The sequence below is a fragment of the Apteryx rowi genome, unplaced genomic scaffold (genome assembly GCF_003343035.1).
Source record: "Apteryx rowi isolate R43461 unplaced genomic scaffold, aptRow1 scaffold_39, whole genome shotgun sequence".
NCBI classification, from domain to species: domain Eukaryota; kingdom Metazoa; phylum Chordata; class Aves; order Apterygiformes; family Apterygidae; genus Apteryx; species Apteryx rowi.
This window is the reverse complement of record NW_020450418.1, coordinates 3,639,949-3,665,991: the sequence shown is the minus strand read 5'-3', so window position 1 is coordinate 3,665,991 and position 26,043 is coordinate 3,639,949. Positions and strand designations below refer to the sequence as shown.

Sequence of the window (26,043 nt, the reverse complement as noted above, 5' to 3'; positions counted from 1 at the left end):
CTTCAAACCAGAATCATCACATAGCAAAAACTGTTAGTAAGAAAAGCCTCTCCATTCTGAACAACCAAAGAGTATCAGGAACAGAAAACATGAAAACCATTCTAATCTTTCTATTCATTGCCCCACTTGCTATTTCAGCTAGAGCCGAGAAGGACTATTCTTCCTTGGATCCTGCTGCACCTCCTGAGACAAAATCAAGATTTGCCATGTTAGATGATGTACAAATCTTAGCCAATGGACTCCTCCAGCTTGGGCATGGTCTTAAAGACTTTGTCCATAAGACAAAGGGGCAAATGAATGATATCTTTCAAAAACTTAACATTTTTGATAAGTCCTTTTACGAGCTCTCACTGCAAACCAGTGAAATCAAAGAAGAAGAAGAACAGCTCAGACAAACTACTGCCAGATTGCAAATCAACAATGAAGAGATAAAGAATCTCTCTCAGGAGATGAATTCAAAGATCGAATACCTCATACAAAACAAAATCCAGCTGCAAGAGAAAGTATGGGGCCTAGAAGATAAAGTCACTAAATTGGCCGTTATCCAGCCTACAATGCAAGAGACAAATGAAATTTCTTCACTCAAAGTAAGTAGACTCATGAAAGTGCCTGAGATGCAAAGCCAAAGTAAATTGTAATGCTATTTTCAGTATTTATGCAATAGAAGCTCATGTTTTTCCTGCACCTTCACTGTTGTATTACTGTGTATCTTCAGAAATAAATCAGTGCAATAATCTTGTAAGAATCAGTGTGTCTTATCTTGACATGCTGTTTATTTTACAGTAAAATGTCCCAGTGAAATCAGTGCGAAAATGGTGAAATGACAAGGCTCTATACTTTTTTCAGTATTTTTTTGCAAATCAATTTTAAGAAATTCTGTAAGTATAATGATACCAAGTTTTGAAATCAGGAAAATAATGCGATTACCAAGCCTATAGTTTAGCATTTCATCAGCTCATTGCAAAGCAATACATTATAACATTACAACAATAAACCATTAAGCTTTAAAGAGGGATATCTGTAGTACCTGTATGACCTCCAGAACTAAAGAATCTTGTGACTGTCAATAGACTTAACCTGAATACATGCAAGTATGCAGGCGGGCATAAAGTTTTCTACCAAAAAAAAAAAAAGGAAATATTAACTCTGTTTTGCAGAAGAATAAAATGGCTAAGCAATTTGTCTGAGAAAATACTGGATATTCAAGTCAGAGCAGAAAGCTGAATTCAGATCTTCCAAATCCCAAGCTAAGATCCTAAACCCTGGGAATCATTCCTTTTTGGGGGTCAGTGGCAGGTATTTGGTCAGAATCAAGAGCCAACTTCACAGAATGTAATTGTTCTGGATATAAAAATGAAAGGGAACTAACAATAACAGAAAAAAGCCTATGACGCTGCCAGCAGTTTGTCTCAAGGACTCAAAAATCTGGGTGTTCATTTCAGAGGCAAAGCAATTCGCCCCTTTAGAGGAAGAGCAGGCAATCCTATGGGAAATGAAAGGCAATGTTAAATGGTGTGTGCCTCTCAAAACTGGCTCTGCAACAAGAGCTGGTGAGGCAGCATCACTGTGAAGGCCTTACGCTGCTTCTAAACACAACCTCCCTCCCTCCCTTCCCTGTCCTCAGGCTTTTGTGGAGCAGCAGGACAGCCACATTAAGCAACTTCTTAAAATTGTAGAGGATCAGCACGCACAACTCGACAGACAGCACAATCAAATAATGGAGCTGGAGGATAAGGTACAGTAACCGACTACGTTTCTCTTTTCTGGATCTGTTGTCTCTCATAACACAGGAGGAGCTAATGGCTCAGCCATTCATTCGGGCCAACCACCCCTCTTTTTCATATTTTGGAGGTGTGGAGGAGAGTAAAAACAATTTAGATTGCAAACAGATACCTTTTGGGGTGTGAGACACAGCCGTGCTGCCATGTAGGAAGCTAATTTTCTTTTTTTCCCTCCTATTATCTATCATATTATTGTTCTTCTGTTGGTCTGCTAAGTATCATTATCTTTTATCTCTTTCTTCTTTTTCAATATTCACTCCAATAGGGAACCATCTTCTGCTAACATGTGTAACCATAGCTCTGGGTATAAATGACATGATCATATCTAATTCTATTCCTAAGAAGGCTATAAAAGCAAAAGGCCTTTCACCTTAAGGAACCGTAGTTCTGTGCTCTTTAGATGTTGGTACTACTTGTCTAAGTGATGTCACCTGAGGAACTAAGTTAAACCTGTTTGCTCATTAAGGTGTACCTCGCTTCATGAAACCTATGTTGTTTGAGCAGTGAAATAGCTAACATAAGGGTAACTGAAATCTACCCAAACAGTCCTAATTGTTTTTATATTGTTAATTGGATACATAAGGATTCATAAGAAAAGCTATTCTCTACAATATATTGTTCAACTTGATGTATGAATCTCATAATTTCAGAGCCTTGGGAAATTAACAATATGTAACTGTGGTTCTCTTCAGTTAAACCACATAGAGCTCCAGGAAATCACAGAGAATTCCTTTATTGTGGATCAAATGGAACCAGAGGTCATCCCCTTCCCCGTGCACAATTCAACCGCTGCAACGTACAAATTTGATGGTGAGACCAAATGCCTGAAATGTGACTACACGGTACATTGTTTTTGCAGTATTCTGTGTGAAAGTTTTGTGCTGGTTTTTAAATAGTCAAAGACATAGAAAAAGATTCTTATTTTATATAGAGCGTTGTGAAAAGGAGCTGGATTTCCTGCTTTTGGAAACTCCTCCTCTATTTAGCCCCACTGTCAATGTATTTTTGTCTCCTGACATACAGGAACAATGTCAACAGGCGCCATAGCAATCCTTTTACTGCCACTTCTGGTGTTGCCGATGCCTGTCTTGGCAAGCACGAACAGAGAACAATTTTACTTCACACAGGCCATTTACAGAATATGGAAGAGTTTTTTGTTTTTGTTTTTGTTTTTCTTAAGTGACATTTCTGAACTGCAGCAATGGGAACAGTATTTATTGGGAACTTTATGAGGGATGCGAAAGTCCATTTGCCAGAATCTGGTCTTAGGCCTTACAAGTTTACTAAAATTATCTAAATAGAAACCCAGCCTGCCTAACTTGGAAAGTATAGGTGGTCCAACCATCCAGCCACTAGCTCTTCGCAGTACTACCAAGCCCACAGCAGCAAGGCAGTTTGTCCATTTCATGACATTTATTGTAAAATAAAATGATGACCACTAGCTTTTTTTTTTTTTTTTTTTTTAAGAGAAATTCAAGTTACAAAGCTGGATTAAAACTTACCACATTCAAAACGGGATTTGTAACTGTCTGCTGTTTACTTTCCTAGGTGCTGCTCCTGACTGCACTGCTCTCTATAACAGTGGCATACGGTCCAGTGGTATTTACACTATTAAGCCCAATGGCTCAGAAGCTTTTGATGTCTACTGTGAAACGAAATTTGGTAAGACAGTTGTGCTAGCAACAGTCTAATCTCACATAAGCAGTTTCCTATAAACCAAAAAACTGTGTCCCATCCCAAAGTACTCAAAAACTTAGCACGGCTTATGGATCCTCTTGACTTCTATTATTACTCTGTATATGCTCTAAACTTTCCTATCGTCTAAAGTCTCCATAACACCACTTTCATAATGTACATGTCTCTTGCTTATACTGAGGAAAGGACTTTCATTCCTGTGAAACAAATTAAATATACTAAAACCAGGCACCTTTAGGTACAGAGAGAGAAAATGGCAATTACAGATGCCACTATACTACAACCATGAAGTAATTTTTCTGAATCAAGGCAAATACTAAATAGCAAACACCTTAGTAAAATTTTGTTCAGATAACATGGATTATTGCTTGAGACTTAGATATCCCAAGCTAACCTAAAAAGGTGAGTCTGGGAGACAGGATTCCTACTAGCATGTCTCTAGCTACATCAAGTTTGGGTGAGCTGGTTACTAGTTATCGTATGGATCCAGAATTGTCACAGACTAGCTGATACAGACCAGAAAACACAGCAGCTACTTGTGCTCTGTCTTTGTAAGTAATCCATTTGTCTCTTGCCTTTGACACTGCCTGGAGAGCACACGTAGTCTGGCCAGCTTGCTGTTCCCCAGTGTTTTCACCTGGCCGTGCAGCCTCCCGCAGTGCCGTTCTGCATGCGCCCTCTCCGCCTTCCCTGGGCCGTCCCTGGGCCACAGCTACCCAAAAAGTCTAAGAGCCCCCTGACACAAACGTTGCAGGGCAATGTGATCCAGTTGGAGGCTCAAACATAATTGGTGTGAGGTTGCCCTCTGCAAAAAGCTCCCTGGGTTATATTTGTTGAAACTGGTTAAACAAGGGTGTCATGACCTGGTCAGAAGAAAGATCCCATTGCAGTCAAGCAGACAAAGCTTCCAACATTTTATACTGAGTTTGGAGTTGCATTCCCAGCAATCAAGCACTAACATTACTGAGAGCCAAACAAACTGATAAAATGTCTGAATCATTTAATTTTTATTTTTAGCATTTTCCCTTGAAGCCACCTGCAAAGCAAACCCATTTACTTCTTCATTGCAATAGACAGTGAACGCACATAAGGGCAGGCGCAAGCAGTGCAGTCTAAGTTAGCAGGCTCATGAACTCGGTTATGTTCCATCTTGTCTCTAGTAGTTTAAACACTTAAGCCAGGTTTGTGACTTATCTCCCCTGTGCTTTCACAGGCAGTTCTTGGACTGTAATTCAGAACAGAGTGGATGGATCACTAGATTTCAACCAGACCTGGGACAACTATGAACATGGGTTTGGTGATCTCAATGGTAAAACTCCTTTTTTGCTTCTTTACTTTGTATCAGTTACTATCAGAAGCTGAATCCTCCTAATTAAAGGTGTTCACATAAGAGCAAACAAAACCTGCAATCAGATCGAAATAGCTTACCTAATTAATGGAAGGCCAGAAAGTGCTTATCAGAAAATATAACTCAGTAAAATCTTCAAACGCATACCTTTAAATTTGCGTTTAGAAACTTTTGCTAAATTACAGCTGAAATGTTTTAAAGGCTATTTTAATTATTGAGATTTTAGCACTTATAAAAGAACACCCCCCAAAAGTGTTTACAGTATACTCATAGATGCAAAACCTCACCAATATGCTGTTGCTACTTTCTCCCAAACTTTCTGACGAACCTCAGGACAGCCTGAGGCTGAGCGTGCTCCCTTACGCAAACACCTCCTGCTTCCCAGTGCGACGGCCAATCGCCGCACCTAGCCAGACAGGCAGAGGAAACACCCACGCTCGCCTGTTAATCATCAACTCCAAAGAATTTTTAGCACTAGGTGCTGGCCAACAGCCTCCCATTTCCCCTATTTTTTTCTCTTTACAGTGGTATGGTTCTACTTTTGTTTAGAAATTATTTTGTCTTTCTGGATGCAGCATAGATTAAAACTTCAACAATTTGGGCAGCGTAATTTACTTCTTTCACCTCTTTTACAATAAAGAGCTGCTGCATCTCAACCTTCCTCCCATTCTGGCACAGTAGCTCACGACTGAGGTAGACTTTTACCTATCCAGCTTGTCTTATCATGACGAATGCTACGGTTGCCCCAGATTAGTCTCCAATTTCCCTAAGCTAAACCAACGTGAAGCCACACTTTTCCAGCATCAGAAAGATTTCACAGAGGATCACATTATTCAGAGCTATGTACCACACAGTTCTGTGCTCCACAGTCTAATGTGAAAAAATAAAACAAGCCCCTGCTCCTGACCTGTAGGCTGCAGGGGTGCTTTACTCAACCATCTTGCCTTCTACTGCTTTAAGTGCCACCTGGCTGAATGGCATTCACATTCCCCTGTACTATTTCTACAGGCAGCAGTTACCTACCATGCACTGACATCAGTGGCAAAGATAAGAAGCTACTTAACGAATATACTCTAGGAAACAAGGAAACTAATCACCAGGAATTTTAACAAGAGAAAAATGCTAAAGTTAAATTCACTTTGTACACAAGGCTATCAAAACCTCAGTTTAGTTTTGCAGTTCTTTCCTTAAAAAAATACAACAATTACAATTAGGTTTTACATATGTCATTTGCTTCATTTGTCACACGGTTACAATTATGCATGTTTAAAGTGTCTTGAGCTCCCTCTTTCACAAAAGATGGGAAAGTTAAGAGAAGCTCCAGTTCATTGATATTTCTAGCTTTTATTGATCACTTGGGTGCAATTAAAAAGAGGTAAACAAGAAGAACGTATCAAGGGACCTCTGAAAAGATCAACAGTTCCAAGACTCATATCATTGATTTAATTAAAGCAATTAATAATCCCCTGTAAATACTATATTTTCACATGTACCACCCACAGGTTATCTGTAAAAATCAAATGCAATAGCAGTCTGACCTATATAGGTTTTTAGGGAGAGTTTATCACATAGCCCCTTCCCTCACCAACTCTCTGCCTTTGATTCTCCATTGATGACTTCTTCTGCCTCCAAAACTTCACCTCAGATCTCTCGATTCCGATATCGTTCAGCTTATTTGAACACATATTTTCAAATACTGATATTTTAAAGGTGAATGAGTTATCTGAGGTATGCGTTAAATATACAAAAAGCATGGTAAGTGTGTTCAGACTCCGTTCCACATTAACTGCATTTACTTGCTCTGACTTTGCAGAAGAATTCTGGCTAGGGCTGAATAAGACCTATTCCATTACTAAACAAGGGGACTACATTTTACGGATTGAGCTGCAGGACTGGAAAGATAATAAGCGATACATCGAGTATGCATTCAGCTTGGGAAGCCCCAAAACAGGCTACACCCTCCAGCTTTCACGGATCTCYGGGAACATCCCCAACGCACTGCCTGAACAGACCGAACTGAGGTTCTCAACTGCAGACCGTGACACGGACATAGCAAACAACTTCAACTGTCCAGAAAACTATCTAGGTACAGTATGCTGGATACATTAAAATGGCAGTTTCTTTGTTACATGATGTATAGTATTATGCTTTAGGGAGGAGTTGCTTATATTAGCCTGACTTTAGAAATGGAAAAGAGAGAGTAGCAGTATCTTTCTCCTTGAAAAAGAAGACACAAGGGGGGTTTTTTTGGCAGATAAGAATCCTAAACTGATGAAGCATCATCAGTCTATTTTATAGATGGGTAAAACTAAAGCACAGTGAGACTGTGTAAAAGACTAACATTAGAAATAGAATGAAATACAATTCCAAGATGAAATCCTGAGCTATAAAGTTCTTCCTTTGAGGCCTGCTCTGGTAGGGGAACCCTTACAGATAGCGTAATCCTTCCTTGGCAAAAAAAAAAAAAAAAAAAAAGAGAGAGAGAGAGAATGAACTGACTCTTAACTCCATTTTGACTATAAAGCAGAAGTTAAGGATAATGGTAAGTCTGATGGTGAGTTTCCACTGAAAGGCAAACATTAGCTCTTTGTCAAGTATATATGCTGTAATCACTCTCAAACCAATAGGACAGATGTGAGGCTGAAGTCATATTTCTCCTTAAAGATAATTTGGTTAAGAGATTCCTAAACTATTTGATTTTATGAAGCTTTTATGTTTTTCCAATCTATAGCAAAAAGCAAACAATCCAAAAAGCAATTAATAATTGAGCCACAAGATATAGAATTGCCCCCGCAGCACTTGTTTCATGCAACAAACGYTCTGTGGATGCCATTCTAGGCTTTAACATTACTAGCCTCCGAATCAATGCTGGGAGTTGCTCAGCTCTAGTGACCATAAAGCAGGTGGCCAACAAATCTCAAAGTGACAAACTTCTGTTTTTAACATAGAGACTCTGCCAGTCCTTTGCCAGCAGAAGTGGGGTTACAACTTAATCTAATGATTAGGGAAATCAGCCAACAAAAAAGATAATTTGTTTACTAAAGGCTGTCAGTGCTCTTCATCCTCCTGCAGATGCAGGGATTCAAGAGAACTCTTTGTTCTTAGGAAAAATATCACAGATCAGAAAGGCAGTTGCAGAGGGTCACAGGAAATACGGAAGGGCTGAGTTAACTTCCTAAGTGGCTGGGGACAGTGGCAGGCTTTGTGCGTGTAGTGCTGTATGTGCTGCTGCTTTTGTGCCAGCAGTTACTCTCTGCTTCGCTATCTCTGTATCGGCACTCAAGTTGCAAGTGCAAGTGGGTTTATGCATAAGGAACATTTCATTTGGGTGTACTGAGTAACTGCCATAAACAACAGAAAGACTTTTGCTGGAGCTGGCCTAAAGAAGGATTATTTGGCAAATGCAAGCTTTCTGGTCAGAAACTGAGCACAGTATTTCAGGGTACAACTCACATTAAATGATATTACAATATTTTTCTTTAGGGGGCTGGTGGCACAGTGAATGTGAGGAAACCAATCTCAATGGGAAATACGTCACACCAAGGTCAAGAGGAAGACTAGAAAGAAGAAAAGGCTTATACTGGAAGCCTAAGAAAGGAAGATACTATCTACTCAAGTCAACCAAAATAATGATCCACCCAACAGATTTAAAGAGTTTTGATTGAATGCTCAACTCGATGCATTTTAATTCAGACTGAGCATTAAATATAACATGAACTTTTTGATGTAATAATAACAGGTGCATGTCTAAATCCATGCACTGTATGTATGGTGTAGTCTCCAATGACATAAACCCTGAGGCATTTGCGATCATCTTGCAGTATGTTTGGTGAGTATTCTCATTACACTTACCCCAAATCCCAATGTGCTGTAAGCGTAGCTTTTACCTCCCTGCAATCAAACTAATGCCTAGAAATCATATACTTTTTCATATACTAGGTAATATTGCTTGGAGAGAAGAATTTTCAAGCTGTTGCATTTGTTTTTGGGTTGTGTAGGAGAGAACAACCAAAGTCTTTCAGTAAACATAATGGGCTGTCAAAATGCTACAGAAAACATTAAGGCATTAATCTGTAGGAAGAAAGAATTTTGTTTTGTAAAGTAACTAATTTTATGTTTGGTTCCTGTTATTGTTGTGGAATGTTTCTATGAGCAAATGAAAAATGGGTAATTCCCCATTTTACAGTTCCACGTATTTCCAGACAAACTTCCAGCAGGAAGGTCAGGCCGATGTTCACTGAAGCACTGTAGTCACGCAGCTCTAGATGTGTACACACACAGCAAGAAAGCCAGAGCACAGACCTGATCTTTCAGATATGCTCTGAAGAATAACTTTAAAACTAAGAATACCTACTGAAACTTAAGAACCAATCTTCAAAGCTTACTGAAATAAGTGAGAGATCTTTTCTATTCATTTCAAGGGGATTCAGAGCCATCCCCTTGTTACCATTTAGTACACCTCACTGAGGAATTAAACGAAAGACCAAGTGAGCACGCAACAAAATGCCTTTCAAACAGAGAACAGTTGAGTAACCTGCACTTCTGAGGCAACTCTGATGGAGTGAGTGGTACCATCTAACCTACCCTGCATGCAAAGGCTATATGACAGTGTTAGTCCTGCTCCTAAGAACATTTACACACTTGTTTAACTTTATTCAGCTGCAGAATCCTATAAGACAGTAGGACTGTTGACATGTTTGTGGATGGCCAGCTGTGGAAGTTTTTCCTGACAAAGACCTCAATTCTGCAGTTATATTGAGTCATATTGACTTATATATCTTATCTAACCCTTGTACAGTGTGGATTTTGTATCTCAACATTTGTAACCCTACAGAAAAGGTTTTTAAATTGTAATGTGTCAGAGTGAAACAAGTGTAAATAGAATGTGCTAATTACAGAGAAATTGAAAAAGTACTTTTATTTCTCATGGATTTATTGCAAAGAAGAGATCACACAGTGCTACTTATTGTACTGGTGTATTTCAATCTTTGATAATCTGTCTAACATCTACTAAAAAAACCACTAATAAATTACACTCTCAAAAAAACCATGGGATATGGAACTTCAGTAAACTGTCTTGCAAGATCTGGTTTCTAAAAATATGATTTGTATTTATGTAACTTTTACAATAAAAAGTAGCTTATTTGGTAAGTCAGTGAAACTACTCAACTAAAGAAGACAGTTCCACTCAGACGTGTATTATCTTGAAAGAGACTGAAAAAGTTTTAAATAAATAGAGGAAAATAAAGAAATCTGCTCCTTGCCTGGTCTTAGTTAAAAAAAACATGATTGTTTTCTGAAATACTTTAAAGTATAATACTTTCCAGAACTTCAGAGGATTTTTTAATGCACTGTAAAGAAATTGCATTTAAATCAAAATAGAAACATGAATGGAGGGATTATACATTTTCTTTGCTTTTTATCCCCTACTGGAAAGAAAACTAAGTCAGTGAAAGCGTCAGAAAGTAGCAGAACTAGTAAGTGAAATCACAGAGCTTTGTGATCTCAGCTATGATGAACTATTCCAGTGAAGACAGGCAAACCACACAGCTCTGATATGGGTAAAACCAATATATCGGAGGGCTTATCCAGAACAGCAGCAGATTGGCTTTCTTTAATTTATTTTGTTTCTGGTCAAGAAAATTTTCCCCTAAAACCCCTATATTTCCCCTATAGAGTCCAAAACTTCCAAGAATTTCTACAGTGAGTCTGGACCTCTGGCTCCAGAACTTATCCCCCTTCAGCCAAACCAGCCACTTTTGCCAGAAGAGAGAGAAACTGAACTGAAATGGCCTGAAACGACCTCTTTATTCCCCAAGCCCTCCACTCCAGCATAAATCCAGATCCAGGTGTTTTTTCAACACAACTTCATACTGGGTCTATATGGAAAGAATGATGACTTCAGCACATAGACAAAGAAAAAAAATCTACATAAAACTGGAAAGAATTCAACTAAATTTCACCTTGAAATTTGGGAAATGAAGAAACCTCCCTTGCATGTTCCTGTTCACAGCCAAGTTTTATGCAAATATGTTCTTCCCTTCACATCAGTGTATTTTTGCTATGTCAGCCTAGACCTTTTTTATGTCTCTGGCACAGCAGATCTACTGATGCAGCAAGTTTTGCAACAAACCAGATGATAAGGTAGGAATCTCTACCTGCCAATCTTGGGCACTAAAATGTGAAACGTATTTCAAAACTCTAACCTGTATGTGGTATTTGGAATGTAGACATCCCTGGCAGGAAACTCCAGGATTTCTCTTGTAGGTCTAACTCTGCTGTCTGGGTAAAGTTTGACTTGCAGCAACTCTGGAGTTAGACAGTAATGGGGATTCTCTGGAGCTGGAGATATGTCTATCTTTAGTTGAGCTGTAAGAAGCAAATGGTTTTATTACAGTAAACAGAAGATAAACATAAATCAACATGCATGTTCATTCAGGTTAATATCCTATATATTAATTTCACAAATAAACAAATGATAAATTACAGTTAACGTGGATTTGTTACAAACAAATAACAGTGAATCAAACTGGTATCTAGGACCACTGGCATAGCCAATAATAAGAAGCAACAGAAAAGATGAATCTGAACTTTAACAAGTCCCAAATGCTGTTCTCATAGGCAAGTTGGGGAAATATAGTCTAGATAATGCTACTACAAAGTGAATGCCCAACTAGCATTAAAAACAATATTCAAAGTCTTCTCAGGAATCTTGCCTATCAGGCTGGAAGGATACATCAAGAGCTGCTGAGGGCTAACCTGCACCAAGATTATTGAATATTTTCACTAGCAAGTCAGGTGACAGTATCAACAGCACATTTAGAGTTTGGGGTTATCACTGAGGCTGGAAGGACTGTAAAAATCTAGAGGACAGGACAGTTGGAGAAATGCTCTGAAATGAACAAAGCGAAATTCAATAAAGAACAAAGGACTTGGATTAAGAAGCCAAACATACAAATATAAAAAGGCAATAGTTGGCATGGATTAGTCCTGTGGGAAAGGGCTGAGGGACAACAGTGACGACAAGCCAATGTCCAAAAGAGAGCTACAACCGTTCTAGGATATATTAATTCAGCGTCATGTTTAAGACACTGGAAACAAATTCCCCTGCTGTATTTGGCACAGATGAGGTCTTAGAAGGAGAAGCCCATCCAGTTTAGAGCAACATGCTTGAAGAAAAACATGGACAAGTTAGGAGAAATCTGGCAGAGAGTAACAAAACCACAAGCAATTTAAAAATCACAGCTTTTGAGGAAGGGCTGAAAAAACTGAGATTGGTTGCTCTAAAAAGCAGAGGCGAGTAAGAAGGAACTAATAACAGTATTCAAATATTTGAAAGGTTGTGATAACTTCCCTGAGGGCATGACAGACCATAATCAGATTAATTTGCAGCAAGATAATTCTGGAAAGTTTTCTTAATACCCAGCCTCACTACAAGGACAGCTGAGAGCAGGGAGAGATGATCTAAAGAAGCTATAGATTTGCTGTCACTGGAGATTTTTAGGAACAGGTTATGTAAATATTGGCAGGAATAGCAGAGGTCAGGGACTGGTGATGTTTCAACGCCGGCCTGCCAGTTTGTATTCTTCTTTCTCAAACAGAGGTGTAGCCTGTTTCTACTAACCAAGCGGGAGCCAGGAGAGAGACCTCCTCTCAGCTGGGAGGTGATATTTTACTCTCAGAGCAGAGGCTCCTCAGCCCCTACTGGGTTTTGGGCTTTGGGGTCTGCATCCTCTTCTCTCATGGATGCTGCTCCCAGTTTGATGGGAGCTGTATGTGTGCGCATGCCAGTTAAAACCTGCCAAAATACCACCTTTGGTGCTTGTGGTCTTAGCAGGGGTTGCTCTCGATGACTTCTTAGGGGGGGGGTTTCAGCTGTCCCTAAGAACTGGGTGGGAATTGAGAAGGACTAAACAAACACTCTTAACACATGAAACCAAAAAGATCTCATTCAATACCTGTGATAGGCCTCAATCTCCGTAACACTGATGATGGTCTTCTCATATCTGCAAGAAACTTGTACAAATCTTCATCACTCAGGCGATCACCCTCCTGTTGATTGTTGGGGAAAAATGATTAAGTACACCACCCTTCAGGATAGTGAGACTATGAATAAACCATCTAATACTATATTCTCTTTTCTCTGACATCAAAATATACCTTCCCAGAACAAGAAGGTGTTAACATTAACATGCTAAATTATAGTTAATTTCTCCATCCTTTTTCCTTTCTTTTTTCCGCATAAATCATCATGACAGCAGCAGGAACTTTTCACTGAAAACCTTTTTTCTTTCCATCAATATTATCTTTTTCAAAACTGAGAATGGTTGCTAAAAGATTTCCCCCAAATACCCAATTTTCAGCAAGTATAACAGTTTGGAAGAAAAAAAACCCTCTCATTCAGATGGTGATTCCTCCTTCCTTCTCCCCTGCCTTTTCTTTGGTACAAGTCTAAAAGATTTTTTTAGGAACAGTGCTAAGAAAAGTTGAGAACTGGAAGGAGTTTGTGTTGCCAGTTTTCCTTGTGCCACTTTCTAACAGCTCAGAGCTTCCTTAATTTTAATCTTGGAAATATTATAGAAAAATGTTATTCTGCCACCCTCTAACTGTCCAAAAGCAGAAGATAACTGGCAATAAAGGTTAAAAAAAAAGCACAGTATGAGAAAAGAAGCAAACAGAAGGAAAAAAATTGGACAGAATTCAGTTAATTTTATTCAGTGGGAGAAATCACTAAAAACAGAGCTTATCCAGCTTGCAATATATAGAAACCAAATCCTCATATTCCTAATGACCAAAAATTGGTCCAAAAAAATACCAACAATCTAACTAACAATTTTTCCTTAACCAGATGTGGCATTAAGCAAACCTTGGCAAACATAAATGAACTGAAATCATCTTGTAAACTTACAGTACCTGTTTAAAGAAGTTTGTCACTGTCAGAGTAGCTGGTCTAAAACTGGTCAAATTGCAAGCTTCATCCCCACTAGTGGTTCTTTCTAACGAACGTCTCCCAACAATACTGGAATTCCGTCTCTCCGACCAAGATCCTTTACGTTCTTAAAAAAAAAAGGGGGGGGAAGGGGTAAAAAAAGGAAGAAAAACAATTGTCCAAGAGCCGACATTTGTTCCAAGCAGGATTTTTTACACAAGAAGGTAACCGCTACATTTGGAAATTATGCAATAAGCGTGATAGAAGAGGTGGTTATGCTAAGACAATCACACTCCTGAGGCATCAGGAAGCTATGAGGCACAGCTGACTATTTCTGCTCTTCTCATAGCAACCTCACCCCAGTGCCTTACTGCTATTATAAAAGTCTTTATTGTGTGGAGATTTATGCATTTCTCTTGCTCTGAAAGATGATGAAGTTGGCAGTTTGGGGGATGCTGAAGAGCAGTTTCAGATGAGCTGTGTGGTTCACAAAGATTAATCCACTCCTTTGGAAAAATGTTCATCAGCCTGTAACACTCTCTCAGTCTTAGCAGCCTGGTTTTAAATAATATAACAGATGGTTTGCTTGTAAAATCCTTGAAAGATAAATCCATTTGTTATCATAGACTTTTCTGTTTTATTTCAACCATGACCCAAGACTATCAGAAGGCCTAGGGCAGGGGGAAAAAGCAATAAAAGGAGTAATGGCAGACACAAGGCATGAAAGGCTCCTACAGACTTCAGCAGACCCTGCATTGGGTCTACGTTCCCTTATGCAGATGCCAGATACTGTACCTCCTGTGCCAACTTCTACTTCTGTGGAATCTCTTTCCAAACTTCCAGCGCTGCTCACAATATTCATTAAATGAATGGCTGTCCAAGCAAAAGGCATTCGATACTTGCCTAGTCTTTGGCAAAACTGTTCTGCCTGACATTTCAGTTTTTCCAACTTTTCCTTATTCTGTAAACAAATGATTAAACACAGCAGACTAAGAGGAATAGAAATAAAAGCTTCTTTTCATCAAAATCATCTGGATACTTTTCATGTACTAAGTAATAACAGCATCTTTTTTAACTTACAGTCTTGCAACAATGACTTTGCACTTCAATAGCACCTTCTAGAGGAGGATTCCCAAGCATTATGCAAACAGACTTCAGCTTCACAAAACTGCCATCAGGCTGATAAGTACCAGATGTAGAATACCCTGACAGTCAAAGCAGCTGACTTCATGCACTTAAGCTTCCTGGAGCAGCCTATTATATCCCAGTGAGTTCATCTAACCCACTGCCCTTTCAAGAAAAATTGAATTACACTTCATGAAGTCTGAAATGGCCTTTCTTATTGTGATTTCAGACCATCAGAGCAGCTGCTGCATGGAGTTGTACGGGAAGGAGAAAACATTCCTCAGATAAGTGGTACCAAACTCATTTTACTGAGAAAAAAGGAATAGGAAGAGATTTATGCATGATTCAGTGTTATAAATAACAAGGTTTTGTTTCAGAAAGGCCCGCGTGTACACACCAGGCCTTTAGAAGTCCATACATAGGGACTTAAATAGCAACAGAGAGCACTCTGTTGCTCACATTCTTCTAGTTCAGGATATGCTTACACACCATGCTGGGAAGGAAACTGCATAATCACCTTTTCACCTACACTCCCAAGCATCCTGCAAAGCCAATTCCAAAATTTCATCTAGGCACATTGTCACCTCACCCATCACTGGAAATGCAATTCTTTACTTCTGCTATCTAAATGCCTCAAGTGAAAGATACCCATTTTTCACACTGTGATACAGCGTATTGTGATGCACTGATACAGAGGCAGAGACAGATAAAGAATATTAACTTCTACAGATAAAATTACATTAGAACTTTAGGAAGGCAAAAGTTGGTTAGAGTTTAACTGGAATTAACAAATGAACATCCGAGCCCATTTGAAAAAAGCATAATGGAAAGCCTGTTCATCAGGAAAAGGGCGGGCATCTCTGTTTTATACTGCATCCAGACCTCACTATTACCTTTTAATTTTCACTTGGCTCATCCCAATTGTACAGGAAATTAGGAACGATTTCCAAAGCTCATACACACTGCTTTACATTCTGCATACCCAAGATTTCCTTTTTAAGCTAACTCTTGCACATCTTATAAACCAAAGTTGAATAATAACATACTGAGCTCAATTAGAGATTTCTCCTTCTGAGTGTTAGTTATTATAACAATAAAATTGGAGATTTGCCATTCTATAACCACTGCTGATTTGGAGAAAGCACTTCAGAAAAACAAATAGTAGCCTGTGCAAGAAAACATCAAAGAAAGGCCACAGTACAGGTGCCACTGAATTCTGCAGGTGCTACCAGCATTCCTGCTTGCTCCTGAGCCTACCCAAACTTGTGATTCCCTCCCAGACTCTGATGCACTTCAACTACCAACCAGCCCCCAACTACAGAGGATGCAGGGAAAAAGAGAGCATTCTTCTGTGCAGCAAAACCTCTGCTTTTAATCCTCAGCAAGGGCCTCCACACCAAGGAGACTGGCTGCATTTGAACATGTGAGGGAAAGACAAAGATTCAGTCAAATTGGGCAAGGTCCATGGCATCCACCTATCTTTAGAGCTCCATGCCCAAACTACTGAAAGTCAAGAATTAAAGGGACACGGTTAATTAAAAAGCAAACCACTAACATGTAAAATTTTAAATCTACCCTTGCTACATATAACAAGAGATAAAGGGTCCTCTGCTCAATGGGCTGTTTCGCAATGTTACCAAGTGATATGTTCAAGGACAGCTTTTCCCTGCTGTTGAGTATGGTCCTTCTTTATAAAATTAGGAAAAAGAAAAAACAGGAGAAAACAGTGGAAAAAGAGAACTGGAAATGCACTGCACTTCAAAACCAGACCTGATGGGGAATCTCCTGTTAAGGCATTTCATCTGTTTTATAACCATCTGTTTTATAATCTGTTTCATAAGAACGTGGCAGAGGCACGGTGACAGAGTAAAGCTGCGGATGCAACAGACAAGTTGAAATTTTACTGCAAATACACATCAAAGGTTACTTCGACTTGACCCAGCTGTAAGTGCACAGCCGATCCTTTAGGACAGGGAATTCCAGATGACTGAGCTGGATGCTAACGACACATCTCCCTTGGCAGCTACAAAAACTGGTGACCTTTAACTACTTCACCCTGATAGGGTATCAAGATTCAAGAGTCTTTGACTCTTCCTTGGCCTTTAGAATTTGACTAGATTCTTAACTAAAAATGGACCATTTTACCAGGAACAATATCAATGGTGTTAAAGCGTAAAGTGAAAGAAAATAATGTGAATGTGTATAATTTGTCAATAACAAAATGCCTCAAAATGCTCATAGCCAAATTTAATCAGAACATCTGCAAATTCTTACCTTTGCTGCATCAGATTCTTTAAAAATCATATAAGGCTCTGCACACTCCCCAATATCTCCCTGCTGTAATACTTTTTCCAGCTGAGAAGGGAAAATGAACCATTATGAGGAAATGTATCTAGTAGAGATTGTTAAATTAAACAAACACTAGGCAGCAAAAACCTTCTTTCAAAAGAGCTGAAGCTTGGTCTTCCTTTGTAAGTCAGAGAACGAGCATTACACTCAAGTTGTTAGAGGCATTAAGTACCCAAATCTTCAGCTATAACTGAATCACAAGTGTAAAATATAGCTGCAAAGGGAACGTATACCACTTCACTTTGGTGTGTTATGTTCTACAGACACTTTGGCACATGTTTAAGGGCTTAAGGACAGCTTACGCTGTGTCTTCAGCATCATCATTTTCAGAATTCTGTTCTGATTACTGTAAACCACTCAGCTAGGTTCAGCAAAAGCAAACACTATTTTAAAAGTGTATTTTCAAATCAAATAATGGAAATTAATTTTAAAAATTTAATAGCTGAACAGTAGACATTTGCTTCCAAAGTCTCAGTGTAAATCAAGAAACTGCTGAACACCCAGCTTTGGATAGAAACAAGCTCCCTATCACATACATAAAGATTGTTTTCTTCAATTTAAATTATCCATTTGGTTCAGCTGAATAACTGATAAATTAACCAGATATTAAACAAGCAAGAAACCTCTCTTTTATGCAAAGATTGAAATGGAAAACTAAACTAACAAAGAGTAACAGTAGCTAGTTTTAAAATCCTGGACAGTATGCAGATAACAGTTAACAGTATGCAGATAACAGGTCAATTCATTAACTGCAAATACAAGTTGTTAATAAATCAGCTAATTTTCAGACCAAAATTCAATCTAAAAGCTTTCATTTTATGTATCAGTACAATTTAAAAACACTTTTATATAACCAAAATTTAAAATGTGTACAAATAGCTTCAATCCAATATGACAAATGCAAAAACAAAACGTATTAAATACATAGTATTTAGTAAATAAGAAGTGTTCTGTCGCATTTGCTAACCTGAAATTTAAAAATTAAGAATTCATGTTTAAAATACATATTCACAGCATAATATATGTACATATAGTATAACATGCCCATAAGCAAATAGATTTAATTTCATTTTAGAGATTATCAGTTGCAACACGTTGTAACAATTACCAACAAAATATCCAGCTTACTTTAGGCTGAAAATTAGCATACAAATACTAAACAACATTAAAGTCAACTTATATTTGATCAAAATCAACTTGATTTAACTCAGACTTCTCCTCTTATTTAAATCATGTCTAAATTAGTGATTAAATTTCTTTTAAACATCAACCAATGTACCCTAAGTTTGTACTGTACCATCGCAAAGGAAAATCCCTACCAAAGGGCTTAAAGTATATAAAAAAAATGAGGGATATAGGGCACAAGAAAAGGCTACAAAGATATATGCCAACAAAAAAAGTGAAAACTCAACTAAAACTTATTTATTTTGTACTACCAAAAATGACTGGTGCATCATCTACTTAGACCAGACTTAGAATACTTTTTCCCCACAGTAATGTTTTTGTAAGGAACTCATGCTTTACTTCTGAAGGCCAATTAAGTATTTTCAGTAATATCGGTACTTGAAAATCTGCCTCGCAACAAATATTTAGCATCTAAATACACAGATGGATGCCTGCAGTCCCTTCATTAGAGTTATGGATCTCACCCGCTTAGCATTTTTAATTCTTAAAGGCATTTTAAAATCTGGCTTAAGTTTGTAAACCACTTTTAAAATGAGCTTCAGATCAATATATATTTTTAAATCATTCACTTATCTATCATCTTTAAGGAGCCATCGCATAGTTTCCCCTGAAAACCAAATACAACACCAAGGTCAGACCGTAGAAAGCTGCTACATATCAAGCAAACCTTTGTGCTCCTTTTCAGTTTTTCAACAACGAAACCAAGTATACCTCCACCAAACTGTCTGTTACAAAGGAACTTACTGTACCAAGTGAGAATATTTAAAATGAAACAAATTCTGCGGTTCTGATGTTTACACTTTTGAGAATAGAATTCAGCTCTTCTCGCTTAAATACTAGGTCAGCTAGTCATCCACACTTGGCTTTATTCTATTTTATCTTATTTTATTTTAAATAAACAACAAGAGATGATAATAATTCAAATTTCTCCAGCGTTTCTTACCTTTATTACCAGAAAGACATCTTGAGAGGGATAAGTGATGGAAAATATGGCAGATCTGGCCAGTGTGGATATAGCAGCAGGAGGTACATGTGGACGAAGCATTCCTTTCATTTGTTCAGAGTTTAAATCAAAGTAGAAATTTTCTGAAATCTAAGGAAGAAGTTGGGTAGCTTCAAGCATTAGCTATACTTTCTATTTTTGGTAAACCCTTCACAAACAGACAACTTCAAAACAAGCAAAAACCCAGCAATGATGCCTCCTTTCAAATCCATGCATAAAAAGAAAAAAAAGGGGTGGGGATTTTCATTAAAAAAAAACAAAAAATGCAGGACAGTGGAGAAGAGAAAGGAAAGAAAAAAAGGAAATGGGGCTAAATAATATACACTTATAAAGTTTCCTCCACCGTCCAGTAGTTCCAGTCACAGGACCAGGAATTATAATTGCTATCTGAACTGCAAATATCAAAATACCCAAATAGAAGATCACCTTTAAGATCATTTGCAGAAAAAGGTAAAAAAAAGAAAACATCTTGAAGGAGAAAGAGTGAGCTTTCTACGATGAAACACCAAATCCTCTACTGTATCAAGGTTTCAAAGCCGAAACGAATATGGGCTGGTTATCAACACCAGAGGTCACTAAAGAACTGACTACACAAGAGGAAAAAAATGGAATAATGAGATGATAAAATTGGCTTATGAAATGTGATTTAAATATTAAACAAAGTTCACATAATATTCCACATACTCTCATCTACATAACTTAAAACTCAATGCATTAGATTCAAGTCTTAAAGAGATAAATGTCAAAAAGCACATTTTTAACATTTTTCTCTCTACTGCTGCTAGTATCTTGAATTAAGAAAACTAAAAGACTCTTCAAATATTAAATACAGAACATAAATAGAGAAATTAATGTATTTTGCTTTTCCTTTAACTTAGATCCTGAAAAGATCGCTCAGTTTTGCTTTGATTTTAAGCAGGTATGACTTTCTTGTGCATTAACAAAAAGTTACTTGGACACATACCATGATAGGCCAGTGCTGAATCACAAAAGAAGAAAAAAAGTCGTAAAATTCTAAATTAAAAGTTTCAGTTATTTGAGTTAAGTTCTCTCTGAGGGAGAGACTTTTGAAGCTAAGAATGGACAACATAAATATTCTGATTTCAGATGCTCACATAAATAATATTTCTAGAAAATTAATTACGTTTCAGCTGAAGTGTTACTAAGCAGAACACACATAAATGTTTGTGAAGCATCAGTGATGCTTTCATGTGGGCTGCAGCCAGCAGAGCCATGAAATGGTTTCATCATTCTTCCAGCCACTAGTATGGCACTGTCCTCAAGCAGGATTGTTCTCAGAATTAATCCCTCATCCCTTTTTTTTTTTAATATAGGTTTGTAATGCTTGCACAGAAATGTCGCCACACCAAGAATCACCTACCTTTTTCTTTTCTTTAACATCATACAAAGCCAAACTTGCAAAAATGGGTTCAATTTCTATTTCGAATCTTGAAAGAAACAAACATATGAATCAATAGACTTTCATTCTGTAAAAAATATTAGTTAAAGAAAAAAAATCCCTCCTGGGTAAGGTAATGCCTGACCACTGTTAAGCTGAGATATCATGAATAGTTGAGCCAAACCAAGGATTTGCTCCTGCTGAAAAGGGCGATTAAAGGGAAGCGACTTATTAATCGGGATAGCTGGACCACTTAGCTCCTCCGAGAGGAAACAACTATCTATATTAAGAAGATGGCCTATGTGCTAATTTACAACGCTGACCTGTGGATATGGCTAAATGGCTCCTCCCAGCATTGCTGACCATAAAGCTCCTTCCTCTGCATAGTCAGGGACAGTTATTCTGGAATTTTTCAACTTTTTTTTTTTTTTGTCAGGCAAAACCAGTATCTCAAAAACTGTCTAAGAAAGGTATCACTTTTTCAGAGTAACTTTTATCAGGGAAGTTTTTCACATAACCCAAGACAATCACACAGTTCCACAGACATAACATTTATCCCAGAGAGTCTTGAAAACTAGGCCTTTTAGTCAGCGTCACTGTATCTCTGGCCTAATAACATGCAACTATTTATGCTACCTGAAACTGTTACAAAAGAAAATGCTAACTTAGCTAATAGAGCTAAGCTCACGGCTAGTTGTGTTTTCACCTTCAAAATCTGCCCCTAAGCCAGACTGAGCACAAACTGAAACCCCCTTCTCCTATCTGAAGAGCCTCCCCATGAAACTAACATCCAACCCGTGGTGGGATCTCCTGCTATGTAGGCCACAGACGTTAAGTCTCAGCTTTTTGGTCTAGAACTATATCTATCAGCGGGGAGAGCAATATGCAGGAGAACAGGTATTTTTTATAGGTTTGCAACATAGATGAAATTAATCTGACAAAGATCCTGCACTGGTCATCTTAGCACTACAGCAGCCTTTCTAAATTACCCACATTTCTCCCCAGACTGAAAAATCCCTGGGGAAGAGACTATATGCTTCTGTCTGTGCCATTAAGATAGCCCAATTTCACATGCTATTACAATTATAAACAGAGTTTCAGAAATTATTGTGGTACACATACAAACATATATTTGGCTGATTTGCTATAAATTTATGGTTAGCAAGGGATGCTCAAATAGCAGAAATCATTAATTTCTAGTATTTAACTTATTTATGCTAAAGACACCATTCTTTGGAGAGGAAGCTCCACTGCTACTGCATATTATGTTGTTCCAGTTCATAAAAGACTGCAAAATCAGTTCATCTCTATGGCTATATTAGGTCCTGGACTGCTCTACCAGCAGGAGATATGTCCCACACATATATCTCAGTTATGAGCTGCAATGTAGTCTAACTGGAGCTCTCTAATAAGAAGGGTTGACCTAACTGAGGACACAGAAGATGAATACAGCAGTGTGGAAAATCAGTTTTGTACTTTATTTCTCCAAGGGAATAACAGTAAAATTTTACCTTGTGTTATTAGAGAAGAGTTATAGGCAATGAACCAGCTGCAGGTAACCCTACATTCAGGAGCTCCACTTCATTAAACTTGTTTAACAGGTTTCTATTCCTTCAGTTAATGCTTGCTAAGTATATAAAGTCTTCACTCTTAAAGGGACACAGCCAAGGTTGTTGAGCCTAAACTTTGGCAAACCTTCAGCTGTCTTAGTTGTAAAGTATTGTCTTATGTTAGTCTTATGTTTTAAGGCTTAAAAATTTTTATTCTCTGCTCCCCACCTCCCTCACCATAAACATCCTTGTTCCAGAGCCAAACACAAATGACTGACCAGTTGCAGCACCCTGCACAAACACGATGAAGCCTGCATGCTAGTAATATGGGAGAGTTACAGCTACAGACTGGTTGAAAATGAATACCCAGAAAAGCAAAGGAAGATGAATACTATCTATATAATATCAGTATAAAGAAATTCTCAAAGAGAAAACTGTTTGATGCAAGTTGCACAGTACTCTGTAATTTAGCCTTTGTAGAACTAACCTCTAAGCCTACAACCAAACTCGCATCCTTTTAAATGAAAGGGCAGTAAACAAAGCAGTAGAGTTATTCCAGATGTTATATCCAGATGCATGTGGATATAATGTCAGATTTAAACTCTCTTTTTCCATAATGCAGTTGTCTGTTACAGTGATACTCACTTAAGAGACAAACATTTCACCAGGAGTCTCTGGCCAAAATGTTCTTTGGGTACTTCAGGGACACTAAGTCGTTCTATAGGCTCCTCCTGAAATTCGTCACACAACAGTAATTTAAAGACATGACATTTCCACAAACCACTAATACCATTAGGAAGCAAATGCATGTATCACTTTTTTTTTTTCTATTAAGACACTAGCACCAATTTAATCCAAGGCTTACCAATGTGTTGCATTCACCAGCAACTATAACTGTGCTAAATTAAATCCCTTTAATGTTATCTACATTACAGAGGATTGGATAACTGTAAAGGAAAACAAGTTTTCAGAAAATAGTATCTATGACAAGAGAACATGCTGAACAGCCTGCAACTCTGGCAAATTTGCTACGGTTCTCAAGGAAATTGAACATAGGTGATGTTAACTCCTTTAAGTACATGGCAGATTGACAAATTTCACTTTCCCTCTATCCTCCACTTTTTTTAATCCCACCCATATACAAACAAAAATACCTCATCTGGCGCTGGGTGTAGTGCAAAAAGCTCCTTATGCCTACTGGACTTCCTCTGATCTTCATTGTGGTGGTCAATCTCTTCATTTGGGGTTCGGTCCAGTAGGTTTGGAAGAAGGGCATCTGGAAGGGAGTTCTTCAGATCAAAAATACTGCATGCCCAGCTGCCCCGGGGAGTATCGTCAATTGACATTGATCGCCGTTTAAGGTCATCCTGAGATTCAACAAATTAAAAGCAACTTACAATGGGAAAGGGACTGTACTTTTAAAATATGGCTATAAATTAGGTTTTATGTAGCAAGGTTTTAAAGGCACATTACTTGTTCATCCTGGTAACTGTTGCCATCTGGAGCTTCGTCAGACTCAAAGATCTGCTTGGGGAGCCCCTTTTGCCTCTCCTTCTGTTTGTCTAAGGTGTTGGGATTAAATCCTGTTCCCAGTTTGTGATATCTGAAAACAAAATATTTCAAGTGCATTTTAGCATCCTTTTTGACCCCCACCCCAGAGGCAGAAATACAGAACAAAGCAAGTATTATCAGCATGGTCCATCTTAAAGCATAAACTGCTCTCTGCAATGGATTTCCAGTCACCCTCCACCGTACCAGGGTGATAGTCTAACAACCAGTATCCCAGAACTGCAGCATGACTCTGTTCAACTATAAAGCAATGCTGAGTGATGTCAAAAGAAGCATTATCAAGGCCCAATTAAGGCAGTTATAAAATGTGGCAACTGTGATGCCAAGCTTAAAAAACACCAATAACATAGGGATAGAAGGCCAGTGGGTTGCACTGGAGCAAGAATCAGGTAGGGGCAGAAAGCACTAATATCTTTAAAACCACAGTGGCAACTTCAGGTCTGACTGCATGAAGTGCTGAGCATCTTTGGAAAACACTGACTGTCCAACCCCAATTAAAATTTTCCCAGAGCACCTTAATATGCTGAAGGACTGGGCAATTCAGAGCATTCCAGGGCTTAGGAGTGCTTGCTAGTAAACAGTCTGTCTAGCGTTGCTGACGAAATCAGATCTTTTTGAGTCACATATTTTTGGGTGCCCAAATGGCACTATGTTTATATTCACACACAGATATGCCCAGAGCCACAGAGAGCAGCCACTGTTCATAGATACATCCTGTATTCAGGCTGAATGAGTGACAGGAGCTGGAGAGAGGGCAGTATGATCAGCGGAGTCTCCTTGGAGCACGCACTCTAAGTCAATTCCCGAAGTAGTGTTGGGGTCGCATCTAGAATTAATTGTTCAAATACTGCCCTGTTACTAAAGCTACCCCAGAAGGATGCACAGACATGGCAAAACCATGGACATGTTACCAGTGAATAATGAAAGGGAGGAGAAAAAAGGAGGAAAGTATCTTCCTCACTAGGTTATAATTCCAGAGAGCTAAAAAAATACGATGAGGATTTATCATCCAGCTGCACAGTCTTTACCAATGTCTGCCACGTGCACCGCACACTGCAGGTACCACAGTTCAATCAGAGCTCCACTAACAGATGTAAACTCATTCTAAATCTGAACTGGCTTCAGAGATGCTTGTGATTATTGCTGCCATCAGTCTAGGCTACAGAAATTATGCTGTAATGTTGAAAAAAGAATTTTCTATTGCTTTTTCAGGCCAGCGAAGAATTATTTACCACTGCCAATAAAATTAAAGCATTCAATTGATAGGTCCATTGGTCCCGCCCCGCCTCCACCACCTCCCCCCAAAATTTTGGGTACAAAGAAGCATAGACAAAATTTGAAATAAAGATGATTTCCCCTGGTGTGGGGGAGAAAGAGGGATGGCACATCAGAAGTCATATTTTTCTAAGGCTGGAAGAGCTGGTTTTAGTGCCTCCAGAGCTAGTCAAAGCACTTGCAGCCAACCATCCAAGAGGACTGATCCATCAAAATCTGCTACCATCCCTTTTCAAGCACCAGATCACTGACATGCTAGAGTGAAAAACAATTCAGTCCTTCCCAAGCAGGCTTTTGGATTCTTCCTCCACTCCAGCAATAAGCCTTCTGCCCCTACCCAGTCCCCTGCCATGATTTTATCCAAGTCAGAACTGCAGTGACTGTTGCTCCAAGAGCCTCTCCCCTTCTGAAGGGAGAAGATAGCCTTTCACTGTAGCGCTCAACACACCCTCCACCTGCCCAGTCAGCTTTGATGTCTTTACCTGCAGGCCTTCCTCAACACAGGACACAACCTACAGCTGATCGGTACAGGACAGAATGCCTTACTGTCTCCAACTAACCCTCCTTAATGCAAGAATCACAGCCAGATATTCTAGATACCAGAACACAATGAAAGTCACTGAGAAACTGAGAATTGTGCTGGCTAAGTGGGTCACGCTGTCAAGCCTACTGCATAGTCTAGACTCTGCCTACAAAGGCTGGGAGTTAATAAAGCATCTTGCTTGCTCGCTTTCATTTCTTTTTGGTATGAGATTACAAGCCACGTTTTTATTAGGTCATCTTAGCACTGCAAAGCGTATCTTCAGCAACCCATGGAGTGGTGGTAGGGACAACA

The 26,043-nt window shown here is 38.6% G+C and overlaps 2 protein-coding genes across 4 annotated transcripts in view; one reads left to right on the top strand and one right to left on the bottom strand.

Annotated features, from left to right (window-relative positions):
• Window positions 1-26,043, bottom strand: part of DOCK7 (dedicator of cytokinesis 7) — a 100,948-nt gene that overhangs the window by 57,727 nt on the left and 17,178 nt on the right. For 2 of the 3 annotated variants that reach the window (XM_026074554.1, XM_026074553.1), the window contains 10 exons: window positions 23,838-23,967; window positions 23,519-23,731; window positions 23,010-23,095; window positions 20,797-20,863; window positions 19,356-19,505; window positions 17,153-17,233; window positions 14,549-14,714; window positions 13,738-13,880; window positions 12,783-12,876; window positions 11,031-11,193 (listed from right to left, as the gene is read on the bottom strand). In XM_026074554.1, coding sequence (XP_025930339.1) covers window positions 11,031-11,193; window positions 12,783-12,876; window positions 13,738-13,880; window positions 14,549-14,714; window positions 17,153-17,233; window positions 19,356-19,505; window positions 20,797-20,863; window positions 23,010-23,095; window positions 23,519-23,731; window positions 23,838-23,967 — 1,293 coding nt within the window. Of the gene's footprint in view, window positions 1-11,030; window positions 11,194-12,782; window positions 12,877-13,737; window positions 13,881-14,548; window positions 14,743-17,152; window positions 17,234-19,355; window positions 19,506-20,796; window positions 20,864-23,009; window positions 23,096-23,518; window positions 23,732-23,837; window positions 23,968-26,043 lie in introns of those variants that run through there. The other variant, XM_026074555.1, reaches the window with a different exon arrangement.
• On the top strand, window positions 90-8,549 carry ANGPTL3 (angiopoietin like 3). The gene is made up of 7 exons (XM_026074556.1): window positions 90-587; window positions 1,625-1,735; window positions 2,474-2,591; window positions 3,330-3,443; window positions 4,690-4,785; window positions 6,638-6,910; window positions 8,308-8,549. The coding sequence occupies exons 1-7, from the start codon at window positions 90-92 to the stop codon at window positions 8,487-8,489; spliced, it is 1,392 nt and encodes a 463-aa protein (XP_025930341.1). The 3' UTR covers window positions 8,490-8,549.